This window comes from Bombus vosnesenskii, unplaced genomic scaffold, assembly GCF_011952255.1.
Source record: "Bombus vosnesenskii isolate JDL3184/JDL3185 unplaced genomic scaffold, Bvos_JDL3184-5_v1.1 scf7180000013349, whole genome shotgun sequence".
Taxonomy (NCBI): Eukaryota; Metazoa; Arthropoda; class Insecta; order Hymenoptera; family Apidae; genus Bombus; species Bombus vosnesenskii.
This window is the reverse complement of record NW_022882985.1, coordinates 229,811-256,371: the sequence shown is the minus strand read 5'-3', so window position 1 is coordinate 256,371 and position 26,561 is coordinate 229,811. Positions and strand designations below refer to the sequence as shown.

Below are 26,561 nucleotides of genomic sequence, written 5' to 3'. Positions count from 1 at the left end.
ACATATGCAAAGTACTATTAATATTGATACATATAAAAATGAAAAAAGTAACATAAATTGACATATTTATAATTTCTCTGATTTCGTAATGACAAAACCAGGAATATGTCTAATCAAGAGAAAAAATAAAGGATAAATATATGATTTCAATCAAAAGTTTTTTAGCACGTTAGGGACGCAACTACTCCACTGTACAGCAGTAGTTTTAGCTGACCGATTGTTACAACCACGTCCGCACTATTGACTTCAGGTCTCGGCGACATTTAAATTATGTCTGAAATTGTACTAATTGGTTTTGTAGGTACCCAGGTAGATATCCTTATTCAAGAAGTCTTCATTTTTGTACTTCCCGTTCGTGATTGTTACATTTTACGTCTATCTTCTTAAGCATCTTTGTTGAGGTAATTCATGCTGCATCCTGAAGACAATAAATTCATATTGTTTCGACTTGAGATTTCTATCTGATTCATTTGTGAGGCTCTGTATGAAGTGTATGTCGATCAGTTTGAAGAAAGACACGATTTGAATTTTTGGACTACTTACTGAACTACAAATTTTTAATAGCTAATAGCCAAAACTGAGAAGCTAAATCAAAAACCGCGCGGTCAGCGTCTACTTCTTCGACCGTTGGGTCTTCGTGGCGCTTCTGACACTGGTGAAATGTAGCCATAGACTATGGACATAGAAATATGGATTATATTCGTGATTTGTGATGTAGTCGCACGTGGGTTGCTTCATTGCCTGTTGCCCCGGTTTAGATAGTTCCCCCAGCTGGTTTAGGATCTGTTGCCTGCGGCCTGCGAAGCAGAAAAATCAGAGAGCGATATGTCTCATTAAGTTCCTCAGAATAAAATATTATGCCTATTTGCATGGTAAGGTTTGCATTCGAAAAGAAATACCCTGTATAAGACAAGTTGTGCGATAATAATAATTTGAAAAGAGTTGATATTTTTAATTTCATAGAGTGCTTACTTCATAAATGAATTTGTAGGAAAGTCCTGGAGAAAGCACTTGTTTAAACATTACTATGTAAAAGGATGAGGATCTCGTTCAAAATGTATATCTAGTTTGAAGAACAGTATGGTACTTAGAAAGGTTTGGTTTGTGTTCAGCAAATATTTATAGAATATGAAGAGAAGCAGTGTAACAAAGATAAAATATTTTGACACATATTTCATTACAGGATGTCAGCAAAAACATAATTACACAATATCTAAGAATATTTCGAAAGTTTACTTCTATTTTATTTCTACATATGCAAAAACATACTGTTGACATTGATATATACAGTGGCTTGCTAAATTATTTACATTTGTCACAGAAAACTTTTATATTCACATTGTGTGTTGTATATAAAACATTTTAAAATTTTGTTAGTATTATAATGAGATTGCCCTATTTATATTGACAATTTGAAAAGATATATAAAAGTTTCAGGATATTTAATGTAAACTTATATTTAGTATAAAATTAATTTACAGTATGTATAGTCACCTTAAGCGTATAATGTATTATATTAAAAATGGTCCCACTGAATACCAAGACTTACTAATGTTATGAATGATTGCTTATTTAAATATTTTTATAATCTCTGCAAAATATATGTACATGTACATGTACTTGTACTAAATATCTTATAATTTCTGCATTTATTTTCAGAATCATTTAAAATTTCAAAAATATAATTATGATAGTTGGATGCTATTTGTAGGATTAATGAAATTCACGGTATAAAAGTGAAAGAACAATATAAATTGACACCTAATTATTTTTTTCACTTTGTGTCAACGTTTCGAGAACAGTACAGTTCATTTCTTCAGGTCTGCCCAAGTTACGATTATTAATTTCTTTTTTTATATGAACTACATAAATTGATAGTTAAAAACAGGTTTGAATCGATCGTTAGTCGCATTTAAAATTGGAATAATGTGGCGCGATAAACGTGATTGGTAATCAAAATCCTCTTATAACCGTGAGTGGCAGCATTGGCTTCGAAGTTTCACCCTAGGCAAACGAGACGGCATTTTCTTGTGCGCTAGCGCAGAATGCGGTAGTCGCGGAAGCGATGACTGTCAACGCGGAATTCGGCAATCTTGTAATCGCCATATTGTTTGCACACACGTTGTGTTAGCGAAGTCAGTGGTGATAATCTCGTGGTGTCTTAAGTGTTTAATAAGCCACGAGAGGGAAGCGTGGAAAAAAAAGGTAAATAACTCGAGTAGCAAACTCGGTCGGCGGCGAAACCACACTCGTACCAAATCGTGTCAAAGATTTTTCCAGTAAAAACGAGCATCGTGACGTGATCTACATATAAAACCGTGTTGTAAATCGATCGTGTGTCTCGAGTCTCGTAGCATCGAGCGACTATTTCCTCAGCTCAGACACATCGAATCGGAAGTTCCGAGTATTCGTCACGGTGTGTGACGTCACCGACAATTCCGAGGGATGGCCCGTGCTTTTCAGTATCGCGACGCATCACCTCTCCTCCCCTTTTTCTTTTCGTAAAATCTCCGTAAGAGCGTAAGCTAAAATTCCTTGCTGCTCGATAAACGACGACATGATCGAGGGAACGCGAACGTATTCGTCTACGTAACACTGACGTTTTCTAGTGAAATCGTGTACACATTTACTTTGGACGAATTAATCAAGTGAAAACCCCTATCTACTTGTGTAAGAGGCATACAGCCCGTGAGTATTTTCCATTTTATAATGAATGGCTCGTATGTGTGAAATATACGATTATATATATATACGGGTCTGTGGGTTTTAACTTTGGAACGTGAGAAATGCCAAAGGCTCTGTGTCCAAATCAACGCGTCTTTCTTTCTCTTTCTTTTCCATCTTGTCCTATCACTCTATCCTTGTCTCTCTTCCAACCGTCCCCCTTTCTCACTCTCTCTCTCTCTCTCTCTCTCTCTTTCTTACTCACTTACTCTCACTCTCTATTTCTTCCCTCCTGCACCCAGTTTACCGTCTCTTTCTCGCGTTTTCTTACTCTCTGGCCTCGTGAACGCGGAGTTAGGTTACAAATCGAAACAGCTCGATAAAAATATTTCAAGTATCCAGAAATGTTTCCCTTCCACACCATCGCATCAGGCTGAAAACTTTACTTCAGGACACCAAGAATTAGTGACTAATCCCTATACGGGGTGTCGTAGCATTGGTAGATAAACTTTTGGCGTTCTAAAAGGAAGTTTAACCTTGCTGCGATCCTCAAATTTTGATACCCCAATTTTGTTTTAATTTTAGCAGTAAAAGAGATTTATAGTATTTTAAGAAAATATTTATCTTAAAGTTGAGATGAGCAGTCATGCATACCAATAACAGTCTTCTCATATCTTACCTGAATTTGAAATAACGTCAAAAAATACCACTGGATAAAAAATGATCGAAAGAACTCAGCAGGGTTAATTGAGTCAATGAACTTGAAAATTGTACCGTCCTCGTATCAAAATCATGAATGTGCAAATTTTTCAGTAATTTTACGTTGAATTGTGAATCTCTATAATCTATTGAATCTCATATTCATGGCATTGCTATAAGAGAAACGATATCTTCAAGAAAGATACGGAGAAATGGGAAATATATAGTACATATATAATGTTGAAAGAGCTGGCAAATCGTTTTGATTGAATCATGATAAGAAAACTTCGAATTATTTTAGATTTGAAAAACTGTCCAAGATTGAAATCTTGATTTTAATAGATTTAAATTCATACGATTGACGAAAGAGAATTCAGAGTTAGGTGAGAGAATAGGATGCGAGTCGTACACGATTGTAATATTTTAGCAACGTTTTCAATTCTTGTGACATATCGTATCGCGTAAATCTATTTGTTACTATAATCACTCATTGTGCTTTATTTCTTTCTCCTTTTTTACTCTCTTGAAAACGCAAAATAGAGATTCTTCATATTATAGTTTTGTATCCAAATAATAAACAATGTTTCTACGTTCCTTATCTTCTCTTTCTTCTTCCTTCATTCTTTTTTTTACTATTGTTTTCGGTAAAATCACATTTTATTCGATCACATTTGAGTTGAAGTTTCTCTTCTCTTCTGCGAAAGAAATTCAAATCAGTCATAGAAGTTTACATACGCTTTACGAGTTTCGTGTGTTTCCATAATACATTAACGTATTTCCAGAAGGAATTAAAAGAATGTAAATATTTAGCTCACAAAAATTTTAACATAGAATTATATCAGAAATTGCGAAATATTTAACTTTATCAATACCAGGAAGACTTTACGGAGTATTAATACATTACAAAGTCTACTTTTCTCTATAATTTCATGTAAGTATAAGTGTATGCATTCTTGTGAGGCATTGTGTCTTCTATTCTTTATTTTATTTTTTAAATATGTGTCATACGTTTAATATAAGATTTAATGCTAAAAGATATTGCTCTTAAATTTAAGAGGTGTATGCGGACTTTTGTGACTGGCTGTAGGTGTATGTGTCGCGTTATCTTATGTAACCCAAACCGTTACACACGCACGGATACGACGAAACCGGTGTGCGAATAACTAAAGATCATAAGTGAATTCGATCGGTCCTATTAATCGCGTTACAAGTGCAGTTGTACGCAAACTGGAAGCATCGTCACGTGCGAGTGTACTCGTTACGCGCCTTACCTTTCACGCTTCTACTTACATACGTATTTTTCATATGGGTATTACAAATAAAACATGGTTATGTTCATGTTCAACTATGTACATCTTTCCCTCTCTATTACTTTTCGCCATCATATTTGCTTCAAGATGATCCATTGACCGTGAATAACATATCTTCTTTCTTTAATAAGTTTCTACATTGATCACTGAAAAAAATAATAGTTGGGGCCTTGCTTTTTGTGCATTCTTTTTCCACATTTCGCAGCTTAAATAGGAAGAAAGAGACAAAAGGTATTATCATAATGGCGTTGTTGTATGTTACCTACCGATACGCGACATTACCGTTGTAGACGGTGATTTGAAATGCTAAAAAAAAAAAAAAAAAAAAAATGCTAGGATATGTGTTCCACCTCGTTTTCGTTGCGTAAACGTATAATCTGCTCTGCCAGGGATCCACGTGTACTGATTCTCATGATGTAATAGGCGTGATCCATTGATCGAATAATGCGGACCGTTTTCTGCTCTGTCATCTGCGTTTCGAATTAAGTTTAAAATATTGTCACTTCCGTTTTTGCTATATCCATTTTAAACATGATTATGTAAAGACTATCGGAGACGTTGATGAATAATTATTAGCTTAAAAAATTACTCAATTTTGATCAATTCTCCGATTATTTACAGAAATATGTTTTTCCAAATCAAAAAAGAAAAAAAAATTGCGGAGGATACTTGAGTACATTGAACGTAATTAATGAAATCGCACGCTTCAGGCATTTACTAGCAGGTTCGCATCATAAGATTAGTTACATAATTTCCAATTGTGCTCTTTATCTGATTACGTAACTGCGTTATTGACTTTGCGAAATATAAGAGATGACCCGTAATATCTTTGCCGTAATTTTTCAGCGAGATGCTGTTTCACGCACGCGATATATTTTTTCTCTTTCCTCCAGCATGTGACCTTCTGGAAGTTGAAAGAAAAATACTGACAAATTATTAAGCTCGATCATCTTGCGCGTGGAAAAAAACTTTAAAATGAAGTTCGATATACTTTACCAAACGATTCGATCGAAATATTTAAAGAAAAGTAAATAATTTTACATGTTACACGATCTGCGAGGAAATTCAAGACGTTTCTCATATTGGTTTTGCGCGTCTGATGTATTCCGGTGAAAACTGGGATGGTTGCCAGAATCAAGGGAAAAATGTGGTTGCTTTCTTGACGTTAGGTATTTGGCAGAGACGTGGATTTTCTTCTTGGATGCTACGCGCGACTTTTACGCCATCATTCACTCCAGAAACAAAATTCGAAAAACTGTTAATAATAGATCGAAGATGGAATTTACTTAACTTGCGACGGTAAAGCAGTTTCCTACTTTTAATTCTTTTTTTCATTGTTACGTTATGGACGAGATAAAAGTTACGGTGTTACCGAATTAATTGAACCTTGTCTATTAGGTAATAAATATTTCTTGCTCTTCCATTTGAGACTTTGAAAAAGTATGTACTTACCAGTCATGATATCTCAATCAAATTTTGAATTAGCAGTATCTTTCTACCTACATGCCGATTATCTTCACTGATTAGATATTTATTTTACAATATTATATTTTATCAAATGTTTTCATATTTTACTCGAATCTTCTGTTCAACATTTGCGTTTCAATCGTCAGTCTTAAAAAGTTTTAATTTCAGAAAAGAATTAAACAGCTAGAAACTACTGTCAAAATACATTGTAAAGTGACCCAAAAACTATGCAAACGAAAATGAAAAGATACAAAATCTGGCACTGTATATCCTTTATGCGTTATATGTTGGCTATTAGTTAGATTTCTCGGTCATCGATCTTTCATCGAATCAAACTGATCAACGTATAGCAGGGTCAAAACAATAACACGCGTGTTGAGTATCAAGCAGTGCACGGGTAGTTACTTTTTTTGCCGGCTCAAGGTTAGTTTGCTTTTTTTAGCACGACCCAGTAACCTCTGGCATTTCTTCATTTTGTATTCCCGCTCTTCTTCGTGGAATTTGACAGTTGGAGTATCGACGGTAAAGTTCCTTCTCCCTATTGTAATTTATTCCACACGAAGATAGAACTAATCAATATCCGATTAATCACATAACGCAATGCGGTTTCCGCTTCCAGCGTCCAATGAAGATCCGTTATTTTTTCACGAACACCGGGTAGATTCTTCTATGGAAAAAAGGGGGACAAGGTGAGATAGCTTGCTCGAGTTGCAAGGTCGACGCTGAAGCTGAAAATCGTTCTTGTTTCTCTCGTTCTTCGGAAAGAGAATGCTTATCGATTAATTTTTCGTCTAATTTTATACATAATGTGTGTCATTTGGATTACTAGAGTACTTTAAGCATACCTTCGAGTTCAGGTATAAAGATGTAGGTCTTGCAGATTTCAAAATGGAACAAGTAAGACAGTTTGTGTAATAATTAGATTTTTCTGGGTCAGACTGTTACGGATTGTATGGAACACGGTGTAGACCGGAATTCGTTATATCTGCCCTCTATTTTATCGTCGTTCAACACTTCCAAAAGTCTTCTTACCTAATGCTCTTTAGTGGCTGACGTTCTATGGATCAGCCACGTCAGTTTCTTCGCGTACAATGTCAAAATCCATTTGCAAAATTGAACCAGTTCTGACAAAAATCGATGTATTATATGTAAGTTCTTTGATTTATGGTACTATAGAATGCAAAAGCCTTGGGCTATCTACTATATTCGAATTTTATGACAACAACTAACCGTATCTTTAGGAAATACTCCTATATAGTTCAGATATTCTCTTTATGATGATTATATACATATATATATTATATACATGTTCATTTGTGATTTTCATGGCTCACAAATTTGTTAAGAATGGTTCGAGGAAGAACAGAATTAAGATACCGTCAAAACTATCTTTATGTTAATTCATAAGAAACAAAATGTCCACTGGTTATCGTAGCGTGCAGACTTTTGCACGCTACTTAGATTTACGATTGCGTTTAAGCCGGTTACACAGGATTCGTACTTATCAACAGCTTCGTACATTCTCTTGAAACTTGAATAAGTATAGATTAATCGATAAGAAAGAAACAATAGAATTAGAATGGAATAGTTAACAGGGTTAAATTCTTCCTGGAAAAATTAAGCACACCCTCGGAATACTCGGAATTCAATTAGCATTCTAGTAATAAAAAATTGTTTAGAAAGTATCCCAGTCGATACACTGACCAATCTCTCCTAAATTGTGTTGGAATTCAGGAAAAGGTTTCTATAGAAGAAAGTCGAAAAGAGAGAAAAGAGAGAGAGAGAGAGAGATTGTGAGACTGGTGACCCGGGTGCAATGTCGTATCACCGTGGGGGCCAGGCGGGCGCCGTAGCAGTGTCGTACAGCACCAGTCCAATGGCGCCGCATTCTCCTAGCAGACGATGTTCCAGCGGTAACAGCGGCAACACCAGTTCCTCTATCGGCAACTCCACCTCGAAGCTGAGCACCTACCGATCTACTGCTCCGTCGTCGATCCTAGATCGACCGACGAACTTCTACTCGTCTTCGTCGACATCGGGCAGCTCGGGCTTTCGTTCAAACTATACAACCGAGTACAGGCGATCCTACTGCCCATCAGGCAGGTGAGTCTTTTTTCCTCTCTCGTCACGTTCTCCATCTTCCATGTTCCCTTAATTCGAGATTCCACTAATGGATTCCAGGGATCGGCAATCACGTGCAGTTTGTAAAGATCGAAACTTAGGAACAAGCAAGTCTAACCCTTTGCTGCCCTCGTTTCAAATAGAACTCCAGACTTTTTATATTGTTTAAAGTCTAGAAGTATAGCAATACCCTGCTGATTGGCCATGTGGCTGAATCTGGTCAGTTAGCAAGGCAGTACATAATAAGAATTATGGTCAAGGATATTATCTACTGTTTTCGTTAATTACATCTTACGTCCGCAAGGGGTTGGTCCGTTGATGTATTCGGAATATTGGCACTGAAAAGATAGAAATTGATTGAAAGAAGTTTACAAAGAGGAAGATCGATTAAGGGGAGGCGTTTTACTTCCGTCGATACTCCACCGACTGGTCGAATGCATGCTTCTCTTGACTTCTTGTCAATTACTTTGTTTCTTTGGACCGTTCAGGCTTTCCTTTACCGGGGTTGGCCTTGGCCAAGCAGCTGATTATATCAAGTATTACACGTACTTCGATATTATAAATAACGTTTAATATTAGAACTAAACTCGTGGTTAGCGTGCTGCCGATCCCGAGCTTCTTGACAATGCGAAAAAGGAGGTTAATTAAATAGTTGGTACTCGATCGGCCCTACAGTTTCTACTCGTCGGCGAACACGAGCATCCGCAGGAGTTACGTGTCGGAGTACAGCCGGTCTCGCAGCTCACCCACAAGGTGAGCAATCTCCGTGAACAGGGATATGAGACAGCCGGGGTCACTGACTATGAGATCAAGGCCCCGATAAGTTTCCACCGATTCTGTGCAGTGTCTTCCTGGTTTCCCCCACATTTGTCAGCATTCGATTAAATAACTGTAATTGCTTGATGCACAACTAACGTCCACTCTCGGAATGGATTTCCTGAAATGCTAAACGATAGTTACCAGTTAGGCTGTTAACTATAGCGGCGCGGTTGTTGCTCGAAGCTATGGTTGTCAGAGACCACATGGCGGAAGTCCCTTGTCATCGATCTTTCCTTCCTTTTTGTCGGCCGATGAATCACACTCGTGCCAATTGCGTTTCTCTATCGCGGGGAACGCGACGACGTGGATAAAATGGCTACGGGACGCACGTTATAAATACATCAGCCGGCAACAGGTATCCCAACGACACCCTTTACAATGCGCCAATTACTTTTGTTCGCGTCACAATGATTCAATTAGGAAGGCGCGACCTATGAGTCCCCGTTTCTATGGCATGGTCGAGGCGACGACAAAGCTCGAGATCGATAGTAAATGGGCCGCATAGACTTGCACTGGCTGCCAGAGAACTAGTTATACACAGAAATCCTGTCTATCCACTTGCCATTGATGGAAGATAGTAGATATTTTGTCTGGTCTTTGGACAACAAAACTAGCTCCTCTTGCTTACTTGGCGTTAAACATGTGATTAAAGTCATAAGATCTGCCAGTCACATTGTGGTCACCATTTTTGGGAAGCGTATCAGTGGGATGATATGCAGATGATGGAGGAGGCGGTTGCTCGGTAGCCTTGAGTTTTGATTTTGGAGTGGTTATAGAATTCGTGGAAGTGAATGTAACCCTCTATAACCAGAGTTTTGCCTGCTGACTAATTGATATAATTAAACTGCTTGATAATAGTGGAGTGATATAGAAGCTATGTCTGGTTATCCCGTATGCATAACATTTTCAATATTCATATTCATTTTCACATACAAAATTCATAACAGAATCAAAATATTTTGGTATAGTTGGACAATGTACCGTGAAAGGTTTTTATGAACACATTTCTGTTAGTTGTGTAACGACAACTAGCAACGATAAAAGATATTACTCGACATTATCTTCAAATGATCTGTTGCCACCTAGGGAAGGAACACGAAATATTAGTAATTTTAAATTCGTTAATATTTTTTATGGAATTATTTTCATCTGCTTAAATATACAACGTTTTTGTTTGATAGGTGGTTTAATATCTTTGCAAATTTTTGCAAATATGCAAACAAATAACTGTCGATTTACTTCACATCACCGTACGTCACTGTGAGCTGTTGAGAAGCTAGAGCAAAGTTTAACCTCCGTAGGGAATAACTGTCACGATAAACAGCCATGTGGATATAAATATACATACGTACAATCCATTCGTGCTGGTCGATCGATCGCGATTGACGTGGTGGAAATCTAGCGAAAGGCCTTGACCTCGCATCGAATTGTCCTCTGGTATGGTGTGTGGAGAGACGGGAAGAGATGACAGTTACTTTCTCCCTGACGTCTCGTCCTTAACTACAATGAGATATTTAGCGCATGTGTGCTCGAACGCGCACAAGAATGCGTGTATATTTTAAATATCTAGTGCGTATTCCCGGTGCTGTGTCCAAATCCACGAACGGTGTCACGCGTCTGATTTAGTAACCTCCAAACCTCGAAGAGGATCTGATCAACATGTAGGTCAGCGGCATCTGCCTGATCGTCTCGTGTACTTCCCAACTTCCTTTTCTCTATTCATCAAGGAGAATTATTCCGATACTACTGAACCATTCCCCGCTTCGTTCTCCTTCTTTTGAAACAGTTTTAATCTCTTGTTTGACAATATAGGAGTTCAGAGAGTTGCTCGATTTTGTAGAACGGAGTGTATTCTAAAAATGTATTTGGACAAAGTGTTCAAGGAAATGTTCTGATCAAGAAGGAATAGATCGTTAATGGGTCGACGATCGGAAAAAGTCTGTACTTACAATTTGATAAATCCAGCAGCCTGCGATTTATTTCATTATTAATTACTACTAACGTAGACAGAAGCGGAGTGCTTATTCATTTAGTTATATATGTGGGTTGCGCGTGCGTGTGTTTACGAACGTGTTTCGCGTATGCTGGCTGATGATTGCGTAATCTGGAGAAAGAGAGGGTAGCCCTTGGACGCGGGCCCAGACGAATGAAAAAGGATGTTCGCAATATTCACATTGGCTGAACGTTTGCAGGTCAGTTTCGTCGTCGACGTACAACAGCACTGGCAGCAGCGGTGGCACGGCCGCGAATGTGACGACAAACGGCACCAGCGGCAGCAGATTCGGCTTGTCTACGTCGTCGTCCTCGTCGAACATCTCTGTCGGAAGTTCGTCCAGGGATAGAGGAATTCCGGAGTCGAGGCTGGAAATAGCGGCAGATCTGATCAGGTACTCGCCGTCCGGTTACATACCGAATATCCGTCAAACGAGCAGCACCAGCAGCACTAGTGGAGCCCATCATCATCATCATCATCATCATCATCATCATCAGTGGAAGCATCATTCGGCCGGTTCCTCGTTGACGGAATTGTTCGGTGGCGACGATCGTGATATAGCCATCGAACGTAGTACCGGCAGAGATCATCGTCCTGAGTCGTCGCTCTCCTCGTCCTCCTCGTCGTCTTCCTGCGCCGTTGGTGGTGCACTTTGGTCCAGGTCAAAGAGAAGGCCACTGTCCAGCAGCACGGTGCTCAGCAGCGGGCATGCACGCGCAGATAGTGCCGCGTCGCCAGGCGAGGTAACGATTGACGAGCGCGGCACGATCCGCGACCTAGACGAGGACGACGACGATGACGACGATAACGACGACAAGGACAATAACACCGACGACGATCAACATAACAACAACAGCAGTAATGGGAATATCAGCAGCGGCGGTGGGGACGCCTGTGATTCCGGTCAATATGGGATAATAAACAACAACGATCGCGAGCACGAACACAGTCACGACCCCGACCACGACCACGACCCTGACGACGACCACGACAAGGACGATGACGACGAGGACGACGAAGACAACAAGCTGAACAACCGGCATCATCGGCAACAACAGCAGCAACGCGGTGCTGCCTATCGGATTGACGAGGTTTCACCAGCTAAGCGTAACCTCTTGTCGCCTGTGCTCGGTGGCGGTGCTGGCGTTGCTGGTTTGATCGGTGTTAAGCTCAACTTGTTCACTAACCTAGCCACTAATCCGAGTAACGGCGGGCTGCTGATTAACAACAACGCTCGGAAGAATATCCAAGGGGTAAAGGAAGAAGAGGAGGACATCGATATCGAGGACGAGACTGCTAGAGGCGGTGGTGAGGTAATACACGGCATCAAGGACGTCGTCACCTCCATCGACGTGATCTCCTTCCTCCGTGGTGGTCGCACTGGAGATCCGGAGAGCCTCGAGGACAGCGAGCAGCAACGGAAAACGTCTACTTCGTACGGTATCGATCAGACCGGGTTCGTAGGCGGCAGCACGCCGCCCATCTTGCAAAACGGCGTGGCGGGAAGACCGTCCGGTACCTATGGAGACGACCCATCTGTGCCTTCCACGTCTAGGAGACCGGATGGTCACCTCTCGGGGACAACCGCGAACACTGCCAGTAATCTGACCTCCTCCTCGTCGCCCACTGCACCGTCCACGGCTCACCAAAATCTCTACCGCGGAGTCGCCGACCAGTTTGTGAGTGTCCTTTAGTCATTTCCGTTAATCGTTCAATGGGAAGACATCGTAGTTTTGTCTTATGAAACTTTTACTTACTAGAAACATCGGTAAAAGTGTGTCCTAAGAGAACGAAGTATGACCTGCCCAGTGCTACATTGTGAACATCTCAAGATATATTGGCTTCCGCCATTTCTTTTTTATATTTTCTTCTGCTTTTCGTTAGTTGCTGTCTTAGGAACCTCGTTTTCATTTGACGTATATGTAGCATATGCTATAGAATTTCGTTTCATTCTGATGTTCTATTATTAGGAAACGCATATCTGTCATTCAATGGCGTATAGTCTTACAGCAGCTTTAAACGCGGCCAAAAATGCATCCGCCTTCTTTTATACATGTAGCGACATGTGCGTAACTATGATAGATCATCGTATCTTGTAAACCGCCATTTTTTTCGACTTATGGAAAGTTCAGTGACTCGTAACGAATTCCTGATGGTATATAGATTTACATAGAATAGTGGTGGTAGATGGAAAAAGATGGACTATGAATCGAAACGTTAGGTTATGCTTTTCCATTGCTCGTCTAGTCACTTGTTACGAAACTAGTCTATGTTTTTCTTCGAGCACACGCCATTCTGTTCGACGCTTAGTCGCGAGAGCTGGCTTTTATTAATAGACCAGAGCTCTTCGGGCAGGGGAAAGAGTGCGAGAAAGAGAGAGGAAACCGGCGGTCAACGGATCTCTCATAACATAACGGTACCCAGTAGCAACGGGTGTTCTTTATGTCGAAGTATAACTATGCGTATGAAGTACACAACGTATCCTGGTGCATTCACTGCTAAGAGCTGCCTGTCGTTTCTGCAGGAAAGATCTTGAAGACCGATGCAGATCTTCTTCGCGACACGGCCAATTTCTGTCATCGATGACAACGAGTAGCGTGCCAGTTTCACACATCATTTTGACTACGGAGTGGGGAGAGACTATCCGAGTGGGATATCTCTGAATATTCACGAAAAGATTCGTGGTTGGCCGCAGAAACTTTCCTTCAGCTCGTATAGATGTGATCGTTTGAACTTTGTGTCATTTTTCAGTTTCTTCATATTCTCGTGAATCCTTGAAAGATACTTTCAACGATATGACGTCTATTTATTCGTTACGTACATCTGACAACGTACTCGGAAGCTCGAGAGAAATAGAGGGCGGGTTGGTGGTTAATGCAGAGGGACTGGAGGTTCTCGAAAATTACACCGTGTAAACTGGCTTATACCCAACTGATAGGCTGGGGGTTGTGGTGCGTGTGGGTAGTGATTACTCTGCTGTTCGTGTACGCGTTCCTGTTGGGCGTTGCGGCTCCTCTGACGCCTCAGAAACGCGTCTCTTTTGGTGTTTATTCAGTACAGTTCAACAGTTCCGTAGTGACCGCGCGCGCTACTCTGCAGCCTCCAGCCAGTCGCACGAAGGTGAGTGTTCGTGAAGAATATAGGTACAAGAGATACGGAGAATATACTTAGTCCCGTTCGAGCACGCAATGACGTCGACTTCGTCGTTGAGTACCGATTCTTTTTCACGACTGTTCGACGCTTTAAATATTTACGCTGTCTTCCCTTTTCTGAATATATTATGTTGGGCGTACTTTCTGTTCGGAACAATCCATACGCTGAGGTTGAACACACCGAAAAATGTACGTACCGTGTGGTATTTCTTTTCTTTCAATACCGGTGATGCACATTACTAATCCAAATGCCGTGTTCTACATAATCGGTCCATAACTAACCGGTCTCTCTCTGTATAGCACGTATCCATCCCCAAGGTCATATCGACTTCGTGGTATGTGTGTGTGCGTGCGTATACATATATTCGTGTGAAATGCTCTTTATGCCGCAAGCTAGACACCGCCACCGCCAAAAAAGTATAACTAGTCGTGCTTAGAACAGAGAACGCGACAGAATTTGACGGTTTTTGTTCCCCGTAGAGAAGTAAATGTCTAGAAAATAGTAACTCAGTTAGATTTAAAAATGTAACTCTTATCTCTATTGCAGGAAGGAAGCCCGACAAACAAAACAGCACGTAATCGGCTACAAGCGCATCGCGATGAGCGATGTGGACTAAACGGGTTGCGAAATATTGGAAACACAGTAAGTATACACTAATTATATATCAAGAATATGTACTTATGATTACATCAACTTTTATGCTGCGACATTAGTCTGTGTTTGAACTTTGCATATAATTGTTTATCCACAACAACACGTGTATTTGCTAGTAATATGAAAATGGATTAATTTGCGCCTTTTAAAGTTGAATGTGCTGTATAATCAAAGAAAGAATTAATAACGCTGCGTAAAATTCAAGGGTGCAATATTATGACCATGTTACGCGTTGAAACGGGATATTTCTGCTTCTCCAGTTGAAGTTTCTTTACTGCTATGCACGAAGTAGTTCTTAATATATTTCCTTCAGAATCTATATAGTGCTGGACCCTGCTTGTACACAAAAAATGACATTAAAGACCATTTTGAAAGAACCGGTTTTTTTACTAGTGTTTCTGTCTTGCAGTGTTTTATGAACAGTGTAATCCAATGTTTGAGCAACACGAGACCGTTACTGGAATATTTGCTGAACGAACAGTACCTGGCGGACATAAACACCTCCACAAGCAGTATGAAAGGGGCTCTTATCAAGGCCTTCAGTCAGGTGATTCACGAGCTGTGGGAAGTGGGCGGTGATCTCGTGGTTAACACGACGGCGCTTAAATCCCAGATACAAAGATTCGCACCACGTTTCATGGGGTACAGCCAACAAGATGCTCAAGAATTTCTCAGATACTTGCTGGAAGGACTGCACGAAGACGTGAACAGGGTAACGGTGAAGCCGCAACCGATACACACGGATATTCCTGAAATGTACACGTAAGAAAACCTTAAATCTTATTTGTGAATACGGAATGCAAGAAAGAAAAAATTATTAAGAATGATGATGTCTAAGGGTACTAATTATATAAATGTTGGTGATTTTTTATGAATAGTGACAGTCAGAAGGCAGTAGAGAGCTGGAAACGCTACCTGCGCAGCGAAGATAGTATGATAGTGGACGTGTTCGTGGGCCAATTACGTTCGTCGTTGCACTGCACTTCTTGCGACCACGTGTCGGTTACATTGGATCCTTTCTGGGATCTAAGCTTGCCAATACCGGCCAGAAGTGGTACAGTGAAGTTGAGTCAATGTTTGGAACACTTCACGCGAGAAGAGGTGCTCGATGGTGACGAAAAACCGACTTGTTCCAAGTGTCAGATGAGGAGAAAGTGCACGAAAAGCTTCAGCATACAGAAGTTCCCGAAGATTCTTGTTATTCGTATCCTTTCCCAATCTTAATGAAGATTAAACGTTAAACAGGTCATGGTTAGTTATTATATGCTGTGAAATCCTATTATGTACTTGTTGAAGAGTAATTTTTTTTTCAAATGTCGAAACTTATTTCTTATTTCATCATAGCTTCCTTAATGAAAATTTAAAGATTTAAAACGTTTTTCACCGATGGAACGATTCCGCAGCAAGTTAAACGTAATGGTAGATTTTCCATTGACAGGTTTGGATCTCAGTGCCTTTGCCGCGCCCAGAGTTCCGGGTTGTACGTACAATTTGTACGGTGTCGCGAATCACTCGGGCACAACGCACTCCGGCCATTACACGGCGTATTGTAAGCATCCATACTCGGGGGAGTGGCATGAGTATAATGACAGCCGTGTGTCCGTCGTTCCAGCGCGATCGGTCGTTTCCAACGAAGCCTACGTATTGTTCTACGAGCAACAGCCTCACAGCTCTCACTTGTAACCTTACGCCATGCCTAGAGTATAAAAAAGACGACCATCTTGCCTCTCAATACCTCAGTCCAGCATATAGTATAAAAAAAGAAAACAGACAAAGAGAAAAGGAAAGGAATTAATATACTTTATCGCATGGTATTGAAAAGCGACTAAACATTGAACGATGAGAAACGCCGAGGTCGTTTTTATCGAACATACAAAGCGAATCGTGTGTGTATTGTGTGACTATTGGCGATAATCATGTTCCATTATAACTAAATTTTTGTTTTTCTTCGTGGTTAGAGATATTCCACCGTGTTCCGGTCATTTTTATTTCGGCTTCTTCAGAAACCAGATGCTTTCGTGCATTTTTCAAAGAATTGCTGTGAATAATTCTGTAAAGATCAATAAGATGCTTAGTATGAACAAACATTTTTGAAAGTTAAAGACACGAACAGAAGGTCTCACCAGGATTCTCGAACCATTGTCTTCTCTTTCGAATCTTCATCGTTTCTCTTTATCTTTGACTTTTTTCTCTTCTAGTTCTTCTTTATATAGTTTTTTTTTATATTAGTTCTTTTTTTATATGAAGTGAATGTATCATGTGTTTCAAGAACGAGATTTGCCAGACGGGTTTAATAGAAGTATAATATATAAATTCATAACATTTGGTATTTAAAGAAAAACGAAGAGAAAATCATGACTTCGCCAAAAATCACGTATACGGAATAAAAAAAGCGCTTCGGATGTCTAGTTACTTTTGAATAGACGATATAGTAAAAAACATACATCTATCCTCACTCTTCACTGAACACCTGGCAATCTATAACTATTTACTTTTGTAAAATATTTTGTTTAATAATATCACACAGTCAAGAGTTATTTATTTAATTTATGGAAAGAAAAACTAATAAAATATTAATATATTCGATATTGACGAATATAATATATATATATATAAATATATATTATTATATACGTATTACATACCAATAAAAAATATAACATTAAGGGAAAAAATGAACATATGAAATAGTTTTTCTTGTATTGTACTACGATTTCCTCTAAAGAAAAGAATAACTTAACTATGTCCAGGTAATCGGAAGGAAAGACCTTAAATTAACGATTTTGAAAAAGAAGATCTAAAAATTATGCATTTTTTTTGTTCTAAAATCACGTTTAACTTTTTAAAAAACTGTGACATCGTATTTGGTGAGGACTATTGACTTTTGAAAGTTACGAATCGGTTTTGAATAATATTGCTTCATTAAATAAATTCTTCAAAAAAAAAAAAAAAAGAAACAACAAATTTATTAGTGTACATAAAAATTCTTTCCAACTTTGACTAATCCGGTTTCCATTACAGCGTAAAAGAAAGTTATTACGAGAAAATTGATGCATATGATCGATCACCCAAATCAAAATATCCTTTCTATCCTCATTGGCCAATTTAAAAATTACTCAGTAGAAGTCAGTATTCTAAAACTACAATGGATTTCTATCACAAATAAATAATATTTTTAAACGAATTAAAATTCTTTATTATTAAATTATAGAAAATTTATTATAAGTATTACCGAAGTTGATATTCTAATCTCTTTTATTAGTATAAAAACTATACGAATTTGCTATTTTCCAATCGATAATTGCGCAAGCGCTATCCATCAGAAGTAGAGTTGTTTGTCGGTTAATTCGTGATTATCATGATGCGAGATCCGCGATACAGATGGCGACGTTGCGCTCGTTAAACAAGTCTTGCCACGCGTGCCGGCGAAATAATGGAAATCATCGTCTCGTTGCCGGCTCGTGTACGTCGGCCTCCCCTTTCCTGCACGTATACATTGCGTACGGTGGTGTGCGCTCAACGTGCAGCCCGCACACACGTACACGTGCCCCGGGGGGTAGGGTTTCTGGATCCCTTGTTCTTTCCGCCGCGAAAAGAAGGGGTTTTTGCAATTGGCTGCCAGCCGTCTGTGTGCCGCGAATTCGCGAACGAGACACACGGTTCGAGTATGTGAACAGCCAGTGCACTCCGTCAAAGGATAATCCACCGCGAAAATATTTTCTGGACTGCATGCTCCTTGATCCATGCGAGTTTCTGCAAAAAGATTTTGCTAGTTCGTGAGTGGTCACTACGTCAAATGAGAGTTATTCATCGGAACTTCAAGACAGCTCGATAGTCTCGAAATTCAGACTCGAGGGAGGGAAATTTGCGACCGGTAGTGATGGGAATAACGTATTCGCAAGCAACGGCTACGGTATTCTGTAAATAAAGGAACTGTTAACTATCTGAACTTACATATTTGTAAAAGTGTTGTTATAGTAGTATAGTATTTATTAATTTCAACCAACACGTCTAGAAATGAACTTGGTTAACAGAATTATCTGCCTCATACTGCATTCTTCTAATCTAAAGTTCTTGTTTGAGTTTTGTGTGAAAGTGTTGTTATACAGAAATACATTTGAAATACATACTCCTGTTTCTAATATTTTGCAATGATCGACGAATCGGTTCCATCACTACCTCAAGATTCTGTTCTCCTTCAAGCTTCCCATGATTCTTTACGTTTTTCTTTTTGTTGAGGCAGTACTCGCAGTAACTTAATAATGGATCTGAAATTACGAAGTGTGTTAATGAAATTGCTACAAAAATTAGAACAATTCATGTGTATATCGTTCGCGATGGGCACGCCAGTTTCGTGGCACGCCCCTGGCTCCCGTCGTTGGGGCAGAGAGACACACGACGACGATCACCAAAGGAACGAGAGAAGGCACCGGGTGTGCGTGAGGGCAGTGATCTCTCAGGGAGCGGCGACCTAACATACGAACGAACGGTGTTCGATAGATATAGGATATATACATCGTCACGTTCTTTTCTCCGTTGTTTCCTATGTCGTTGGATTTTCTACGGTTAGAGATGTCTACGCACGGGTCCATGGGATGCGGCGACGTTCCTGTTCTCACTGGACTACCGAGGTAAAGAACAGAATTCGCATTTCCGCTGTTTTTCGTGCTGCCGGTTGATTCTGGCACGCGTTCGCAATTGCCGATCAAATGGAACGGGATCAAGTTCAGTATGCGAATCTGACGAATCGACTCTAAGGAGTATAATCACAGTTAACGATTCGGATTATCAAAAATCGATACTTAATTTGATTTGATACTGGACACTTGCTTACTTTGGACAAAATCATTTGTTAGAATGTACACTACTATTCATAAAAATTTGGACGCTTGATACAATCCAATAAAAACATTAATATTTGTATTATATCTTTAACATTATGATAGAAGACTATTTCTCTACTGTTAATTCTTTGTTTTTTGTTATACCTAAAGTCAAATGTTTCACCAAATTGCAGCTAGAATATTTTTTTTATATAAACTTGTCGGATGTGGTTGCAAGCACATACTTCGCTTATTCTACGACTTACTGCGACGCTTATTCTCATTTAAGGTCATTTAACTTAGCTTTTACTTTAGGATTCCTTACTTTTCTGTTTATATTAATTAATATCAACTATTGTTTTTATCAATATTTACTAAATGTAAATGGTTATCCGAGATAAGATTAAAGAGCTTTATTTGAAGAATATTTTATGTATATATTTGCGATTATTTGAAAGCGTTTAAATACTTATGCACGTTAGTGTACATAATGATTCAATCGTAGGACGAAATACAGACTTTTAACGTTAATTTTCTTGTTTGAATGCTAATTGTGTTCTTGGCAGTATTCTTCGAGAATCGCAGTTGTTTAAAATATCGAAGCGTGATATTAACAGTGCACAGGAATTTTTGAGTTCCGAGATTGATCGATACATATATCGATTAAGATATTGACGAGATAACTAAAAATCGATCATCTTTATCGATCTTCTTATCGTCATTTGCAATCCTCGAGCCGATTGAAACGCGGGAAGCGTCGTCGAGCAAGTTCAAGCGTACATAATGCTATCGGGCTATTCGATCGTGCGAGGTTAAAGAAGCAAGAAGAGTCCTAGGTTAGGCTAATGAGATCGTAAACCATAGAAGGTCGGGGTCATATGGTCAATTCTATTGTTAACAACAATAAAAGAGGTTATAATATATTAATAAGCAATTCATATTAAAGATTAAAGGAAATTAGTCAAAAACGTTATAAAAATTACTTTAAACATTATCGACCACTGACATGTGAGTACGATTTTCCATAATTAAAATAAATCCATGCAGTTTAGTTAGTGATTTTGAAAAAATAAGAATTTTTTGTAATTATTTTAATTAATAATAGTACGATGTTCGAAATCAAATTTTTCGAATTCTCTGCAGAACCTCGATTTTGTATTTGGCCATGAATGTGTTGATATAATCACTAACGATAGTAGCGCTGGCCATCCACCTTGCGGACGTTTTTTCCAATCTATTAAAATTTTATTGCATGCACTGTAATAAGTTTCTTTAACTACATAATCTCGTATTTCACGACTTATTGTAAATAATGTTAAAAAGCCACTCTGCTTAATTCTTCAAATAATACGTTTAATTTTATTATCTTTTTAAACGAATCGTACCTGAAACTGGTATACAGTGGTTCACGAAAGTATTCTTACACTTCCAAAAGCTTTTTAAGTATGCGCATACACATTGCACAAAATATTTTGAAATTTCATTGGCATCATTTCATAACGAGACACGATTTTTGCGATGGCACTGATAAAATGTGCAACAGATCTGAAAATGTATACAGATATTACAAGATGTTTATTGGATAAACAGTCGAGTATTCACATATTAGTAAGGCACAATATATGTATAATGAAATCTTTATCATCTTTAAGACTAACTCTTTTACTAACTCGTTTTTAAGGTTACTATTCATACTTTATACTAACTTTTTCACTAAATATATGTTTGCAACAAAAATCTTCTAACTCTTTCATACATTTTCGAATTGATTTCAAATATTACTACAATAATCCTGATAGTCGTATCTCGTTACAGTGCCAACGAAATTTCAAATAATTCCGTATAATGCACATAATATATTCATAAAATCATAAAATAAATTCTTTGGTAAGTATTCGAATACTTTCGTGAGACACTATATAAGGTGATTTTCAATGGTTCATAGAATCTCCATCTCGAGTAAATTGGCGGACATTGCAATGTTCAGCCTGCATCGTCTATTCTAAACTTTTCTTCCCTATACTCCAGCATACGGGGCGGGGCCGTTGCAGTGCATCGAAAGAGAAATTTTTCCGGCGGTTGTTGGCCCAGCCCCACGACGAACGGATACTAGGGTGTTTCCCACATGAATGGCAGAGCAGTGGAGGTACATTGCAAGCAAGCTGCAGCGCTGCAGTAGGCCTGTGGGCCAAGGTTCTCTCTCTCTCCCTTTTCTTCCTCTCTTCCGTACTCCTTTCTACTTGCTTTTTGTCTTGGATATTCTTTTTATCTCGACTACTTTTACAGATGAAAAACTGCTTGCAACCAGCAACGAATCAACAATCACGACTAGGTATTTCATTATTATTTTTGGGATATTTTATTGAACTTTCCCATAACGTTATTTTGTTATTTTTGTGTCTTCGACGTTCAAGTTGCAGTTGCATCAAAATATCAATATATTTTTTATTGTAGGAAGTTGCGGAAACTTTAGAATGAGAAGTCACCCAATCAGCTGAAATGGCAGTTAGCCAGACCGCTTCATATTCCAGTTTTGTTTAATTGTTTAGCATGATACGTTTTATTTCCCGGATGCAGATGCACTCGAGGCCCCCTCCATTGAGCCACTCTTCTAAGATCTCCCGAAGTTAACAGGCGTGACCCTTTCCCTTCTGGAGTTTTTCATGCGGACCCACCTGGTCTTTCATTGGCCAGGGGCTAAATGAGAATTTTTCCGATATGGCCTGTTAGGCCAGCCCTCTATTTATACGTTTCCCCATCGATGGTAGCCACGTTGTACTACCGCTTTTATCGTTGCAACGTTTCTATATTAAACAAATTTGTTTCCATTATTATTAATTCTGCAACCTTTCATCCTCTTTATATTTCGGGTATATTGTATTTTTAAATTTGTAGATATATAAAGCGTTACCCGATGGAAAATGCACTGTTACGAGAAAGAAATACGCCATTTTCTGTCTCTGGTCTGTCTAGCCGAAGAGCATCGAGTTATTCTACATCGGTGGAGGCTCACAAAGCTATGTATATACCTACTATCGATGCTGTGCGCAGTGCACATACCTGCACCGTGGTTACGCAGGTGTGCGTGACCTTTTCTCTTCCCGGGAATCGCTCAACTTTGCAGAAGAATCGCATTTTTCTGCGTAAGCTCGTTTCCCGTGTTCGATGGCAGGTGCATTCCTATACGATGCGTTTCCATCCTGATGTGTCGCTTCCTGTACCAGCTATATTTTGTTTTCATGTGCAAGCTTATTTTAGTTTTGGAGGTACTTTGCGGTCAATTTGTATAGTAGATGGAGGTTAGGTAATACTGAATTCTTAACAATTAGTATCGATAACTTATAATTATTCTTATTTCATTTATAGAAGTCTATAGCTAACTTATAACTATATCTATTTTTGCTAAACAATGACTACTAAACAAAGATCTAAATAAATCCAAGAGGAATGATTATGCAAGAGAAGGAAAGTACAACTGGTCTTCAAGCAAAATTTTCTCATAAAAAAATGGGGAGTAGCGGCTGGTAGCCTAGTCGGTACATTCTGTATCGCTTTTTTCCGCGTCGTGGCAGCATAGCGTGCACACAGAGACGGTAGCGGTTGTCTGTAGCTAGGTTGAGGTTGCCGGAGGCCGCTTCTCGTCGTCTCTCGCTCGTCTAGTCGTGGCAAGGTGCATGCTCGGCATCGTGCACGCACGAACACGCAGAAAGCAATCGTTGGAGCAGCGTGTCTGGTAGGTACTATAGGGGAAACACTGGAGACCAGATGCATTCGACTGGTATTACTGTATATAATACTAAGATCACTTTTGAATAATGCGGATTTTCTCAGAAGTTGACGGTATAGTCGAGCCATACTCGATTCCATGAGTCACCATAAAGTTCTAAACTATGAGAAAGTTGAAACTATTACGCAAAATGTCCGCGATGAAAAATAATTGAAATCTAGATGACGAAATTTGGAGGAAATATACTGTGATAGATGTTGATGTATCGGAAAAAGAGTTCTAGAAGGTTAAAGCAGCAAAAAGAATGGCCGAAATGCAGTAGTAGAAAGGAATGCCCGTGCGAAGCGGAGACTCAACATGCGATGAAACCGGCCCTGGGAGCGCACAAAGCCGCGGGGGCGTTCATTTTACGCATCGACAGTAACGATGACGTTTTGTAAACGCAAAAGTACAAATGCGCCTTATTCCACTTTGGTCTAATCTAACATATCCTTGTTCTCCTTTTATTTTTAGACCAGCTTGGAACTTCCACTAACAAAATAATAGCACCATAGCCTATATGAACGAGTTCGAAAATCGTGCAATTTGAGGAGAATCATCAGGCGAATATTTAAGAGAGATATTGGAAACTGGTCGAAGAAGGGAGACAGAGAGGTTCCTTTACGTCCGCGGGGCTTCGGTGTCAACAGGTTTTATTTTTGCCCCGCGAAAAGGCCAAGGTCCTCTCCTGCCCCTACCGTGCATACCCGCCAACAGTCCCCTGCCCGCACGCCGCCCCTTTTCCCTTCTTTCCATCCAGATCCCCTCCATTGGCATCGTCGACGTGTCCTCGATAGGTGGGGAGGCTCCTGGGGGATGCTATGAAGAACCTTCTGGATTAATACCCGCACCTCTGGAGAATTTGCTCCACAACTCTGTTCTAAAGATTCTATGAAGCCAGTACGTTGATAACACAATTTCCTGTAAAGGAAATATCTACTTATGGAATATTTCTTTGTTAATTATTTTAAAGCAACGAAGGGTCTAAAAGAGCGATAGTCCGTGTTTGTAGTTTTGTCGTACATATACATTCCAGGAGGAAATGCACAGGCAATCGGCCCCAATTGGGGTGATACACGCAGAGTGCGACTGATGGAGAAAGAGAGAGAGAGAGAGAGGGAGAGAAAGAGAAATCGAGAAAAATAGCGGCTAGGGAATGGAGTAGATGACGGAGAGAAAAAGAACGACAGAAAACACACGAAATATAGGGGTATATGACAAAGAGGAAGCAAAAGGCGGGGAGGCGGGCAGAGAAGCAGAAAGAAAGAAAAAGATGAAAAATGAAACGGAAAGAGAACAAGCAGTCTAGCCCTGTATATATGGATGGATGTGTTTGAGAGGGAGAGTCGAAGGGGACGAAGGAGCATGAGATGTAGCAGTGATAGGTTCGAAGCATCTTAGACCAATTAAGCCCAAGAGTTTCTGTTCCTACCTTTTATTATTAATGTTATATTATCTACTATTTTAGAGATCCAAAATCAAAGTTTTCCAAGAGACACGACCTAGATCATCGAAAAACTCCAAACCGTATTAAATTTTGAGATTTAGCTACGGGTCGGAATCATTTTTTCCATCAAAAATTGTTCAGAAACTCGATGCAGAGAGAGAAACGAGTGTCCATCACTAGACTGGAGGTTCAGTTGAAGCAAGAAGAACAAGAAGAACCAGCGAGTGCATTGAACAAGGACAGGTAGACAATCAAAAGGAGAGGGGATCAAGTCGTCGTGGTGAGCAGGGGAAGGGTTTTAGGGGGGAGAGGGTAGAGTGCAGCGGCCTGGTTGCCTATACTCCGCGTGACTATAGGCAGTCCGGCTAGGCTAGAGTCCGCGTATAATGTATTCTCGAATATCGTGCACTCTCTCGTGATCAATATAAGCTCCGACGCGGGCCGGAGATGCACGAAGATCCACCTCCTCCTTCCTCGACCCGCCCGGACGATGTTTTTTCGTGCGGAGTGCAACGCACGCTGGATCGCGAGAACTGCACTCGCTTTCCCCCTCTCCACGACTCTTTATTTCTCTCTCTCTTTCTCTTCTATAAGGGCTGTCTGTTCTTGTCCGATACTTACCGACTCGCTCTGCTCTTTCATCCTCGATTATATATCCGTGACAGTGTCGAAGCGGCTTGAAGAGGGGAGAGAAAGAACGAATATTATAATCTTGGGAATTATTTAAGTTCTCTCGTTAGAGGGAACTCATGCTTCTACAGTTAATGAATGATCAGATACGATGCTATGTGGTAGGTGTTGCATAGGTAGCATTGCGATTAAAATGGCACAAATGTGGCAGCCATATTGCCTGGTAGAAGATTACAAATTTGTAAGTTTCGGTAGAATTTGTTGATCAATTTTCAATCGCTTTTTGAGAGCAATATGTTTTATCTTGAATATAATTACCGAGGTGTTTGAAATAGGCGTGAAATACAGAATGGCTGGAATACTGGTGGAAGGTGGCAGCGAAGCGTGATGGACGAAATCTTCTCGGCTCGATTGAGCGATATTCACTCATATGAATTAAAGTTTAAGCCTGCACACCTTCACCGACACTTGGCTCCTCTGCTTATTGACTCCTGCTGCCTCTCCGCGGCCCCTTGATCAATCTTTCGAGAGTAATGAAGCCTGTGACGACAAATATTTAACATACTGGGGGCCGAGCCTCTTAGAACCGCTTTGTGATGCTTCGTCTATGATCTTTGCGTCAATTAATTTTTTGTTCCGATCTAATCTTCGATCGAAGAAGCTCAATGAACAGAAGTCAGGGTATCGTATGTATATTGTAAATTTTATGGGAACAAGATATTCGATCGAGATCAATACTCTTACGTGCAATTATTCATACTGTTGTTGCTACTACAAACAAGTCTAGTAATCCGATGGATGTTTCTTTTCAATCTCAGCCGGTTTCTTTCCCTTTTCAAGAAATACGAGGGTAAAAAAGAGAGACAAAAGGGTATGCACGGACGGAAGGAAGAAGATAAAGATTGAGAGGCAGACTGGCCGGAGGAAGAAAATTGGTAGAGGCAGGCTCGTGTACGTTCCAGAAAACTGGCCGCCATGTCGGCCTCCACCACCCCCACTACATACCTATATGCAG

The 26,561-nt window shown here is 39.7% G+C and overlaps 2 protein-coding genes and 3 long non-coding RNA genes across 13 annotated transcripts; 2 read left to right on the top strand and 3 right to left on the bottom strand.

Moving 5' to 3' along the window:
• Positions 1 to 640: 640 nt before the first annotated feature.
• Positions 641 to 1,557, top strand: LOC117236446. Of its 2 annotated transcripts, none has more exons than XR_004493855.1 (3): positions 641 to 872; positions 992 to 1,100; positions 1,184 to 1,557. It is a non-coding gene; the product is annotated as an uncharacterized LOC117236446 (long non-coding RNA). The 2 variants fall into 2 exon arrangements; XR_004493854.1 differs by having other exon boundaries at positions 647 to 872; positions 992 to 1,095.
• Positions 1,558 to 2,069: 512 nt separating this feature from the next.
• Positions 2,070 to 17,417, top strand: LOC117236543 (ubiquitin carboxyl-terminal hydrolase 36-like). 6 transcript variants are annotated; one of them, XM_033499602.1, is made up of 9 exons: positions 2,070 to 2,202; positions 7,873 to 8,243; positions 8,937 to 9,014; positions 11,273 to 11,467; positions 11,948 to 12,752; positions 14,773 to 14,868; positions 15,290 to 15,642; positions 15,759 to 16,084; positions 16,247 to 17,417. In XM_033499602.1, the coding sequence occupies exons 2-9, from the start codon at positions 7,957 to 7,959 to the stop codon at positions 16,561 to 16,563; spliced, it is 2,457 nt and encodes an 818-aa protein (XP_033355493.1). In that variant the 5' UTR covers positions 2,070 to 2,202; positions 7,873 to 7,956; the 3' UTR covers positions 16,564 to 17,417. The 6 variants fall into 6 exon arrangements, with proteins under 6 accessions (XP_033355493.1, XP_033355494.1, XP_033355488.1 ...); XM_033499603.1 differs by having other exon boundaries at positions 11,273 to 12,164; XM_033499597.1 differs by having other exon boundaries at positions 11,273 to 12,752.
• On the bottom strand, positions 3,619 to 5,825 carry LOC117236546. The gene is made up of 4 exons (XR_004493875.1): positions 5,670 to 5,825; positions 5,343 to 5,577; positions 4,654 to 5,143; positions 3,619 to 4,058 (listed from the first exon to the last, which is right to left on the bottom strand). It is a non-coding gene; the product is annotated as an uncharacterized LOC117236546 (long non-coding RNA).
• LOC117236547 lies at positions 9,542 to 11,264 on the bottom strand. The gene is made up of 2 exons (XR_004493876.1): positions 11,030 to 11,264; positions 9,542 to 10,933 (listed from the first exon to the last, which is right to left on the bottom strand). It is a non-coding gene; the product is annotated as an uncharacterized LOC117236547 (long non-coding RNA).
• Positions 17,418 to 18,118: 701 nt separating the features above from the next.
• On the bottom strand, positions 18,119 to 26,164 carry LOC117236544. Of its 3 annotated transcripts, none has more exons than XM_033499604.1 (4): positions 25,865 to 26,164; positions 25,538 to 25,592; positions 19,011 to 19,148; positions 18,119 to 18,633 (listed from the first exon to the last, which is right to left on the bottom strand). In XM_033499604.1, exons 3-4 carry the CDS (start codon positions 19,051 to 19,053, stop codon positions 18,200 to 18,202), a joined length of 477 nt encoding a protein of 158 aa, XP_033355495.1. In that variant the 5' UTR covers positions 19,054 to 19,148; positions 25,538 to 25,592; positions 25,865 to 26,164; the 3' UTR covers positions 18,119 to 18,199. The 3 variants fall into 3 exon arrangements, 2 of the variants coding, with proteins under 2 accessions (XP_033355495.1, XP_033355496.1); XR_004493872.1 differs by having other exon boundaries at positions 18,493 to 18,798; XM_033499605.1 differs by lacking the exons at positions 25,538 to 25,592; positions 25,865 to 26,164 and having other exon boundaries at positions 19,011 to 19,693.
• Between the last annotated feature and the right edge of the window lie 397 nt (positions 26,165 to 26,561).

Coding starts and splice junctions, on each gene's coding strand:
- LOC117236543 (XM_033499597.1), top strand. CDS start 7,957: ATGTCGTATCACCGTGGGGGCCAGGCGGGCGCCGTAGCAGTGTCGTAC. Junction 8,244..8,936: donor TCCTACTGCCCATCAGGCAG/GTGAGTCTTTTT, acceptor TCGGCCCTACAG/TTTCTACTCGTCGGCGAACA. Junction 12,753..14,772: donor GCGGAGTCGCCGACCAGTTT/GTGAGTGTCCTT, acceptor TCTCTATTGCAG/GAAGGAAGCCCGACAAACAA.
- LOC117236544 (XM_033499604.1), bottom strand. CDS start 19,053: ATGGAACCGATTCGTCGATCATTGCAAAATATTAGAAACAGGA. Junction 18,634..19,010: donor GCAAAATATTAGAAACAGGA/GTATGTATTTCA, acceptor ATCTTTTTGCAG/AAACTCGCATGGATCAAGGA.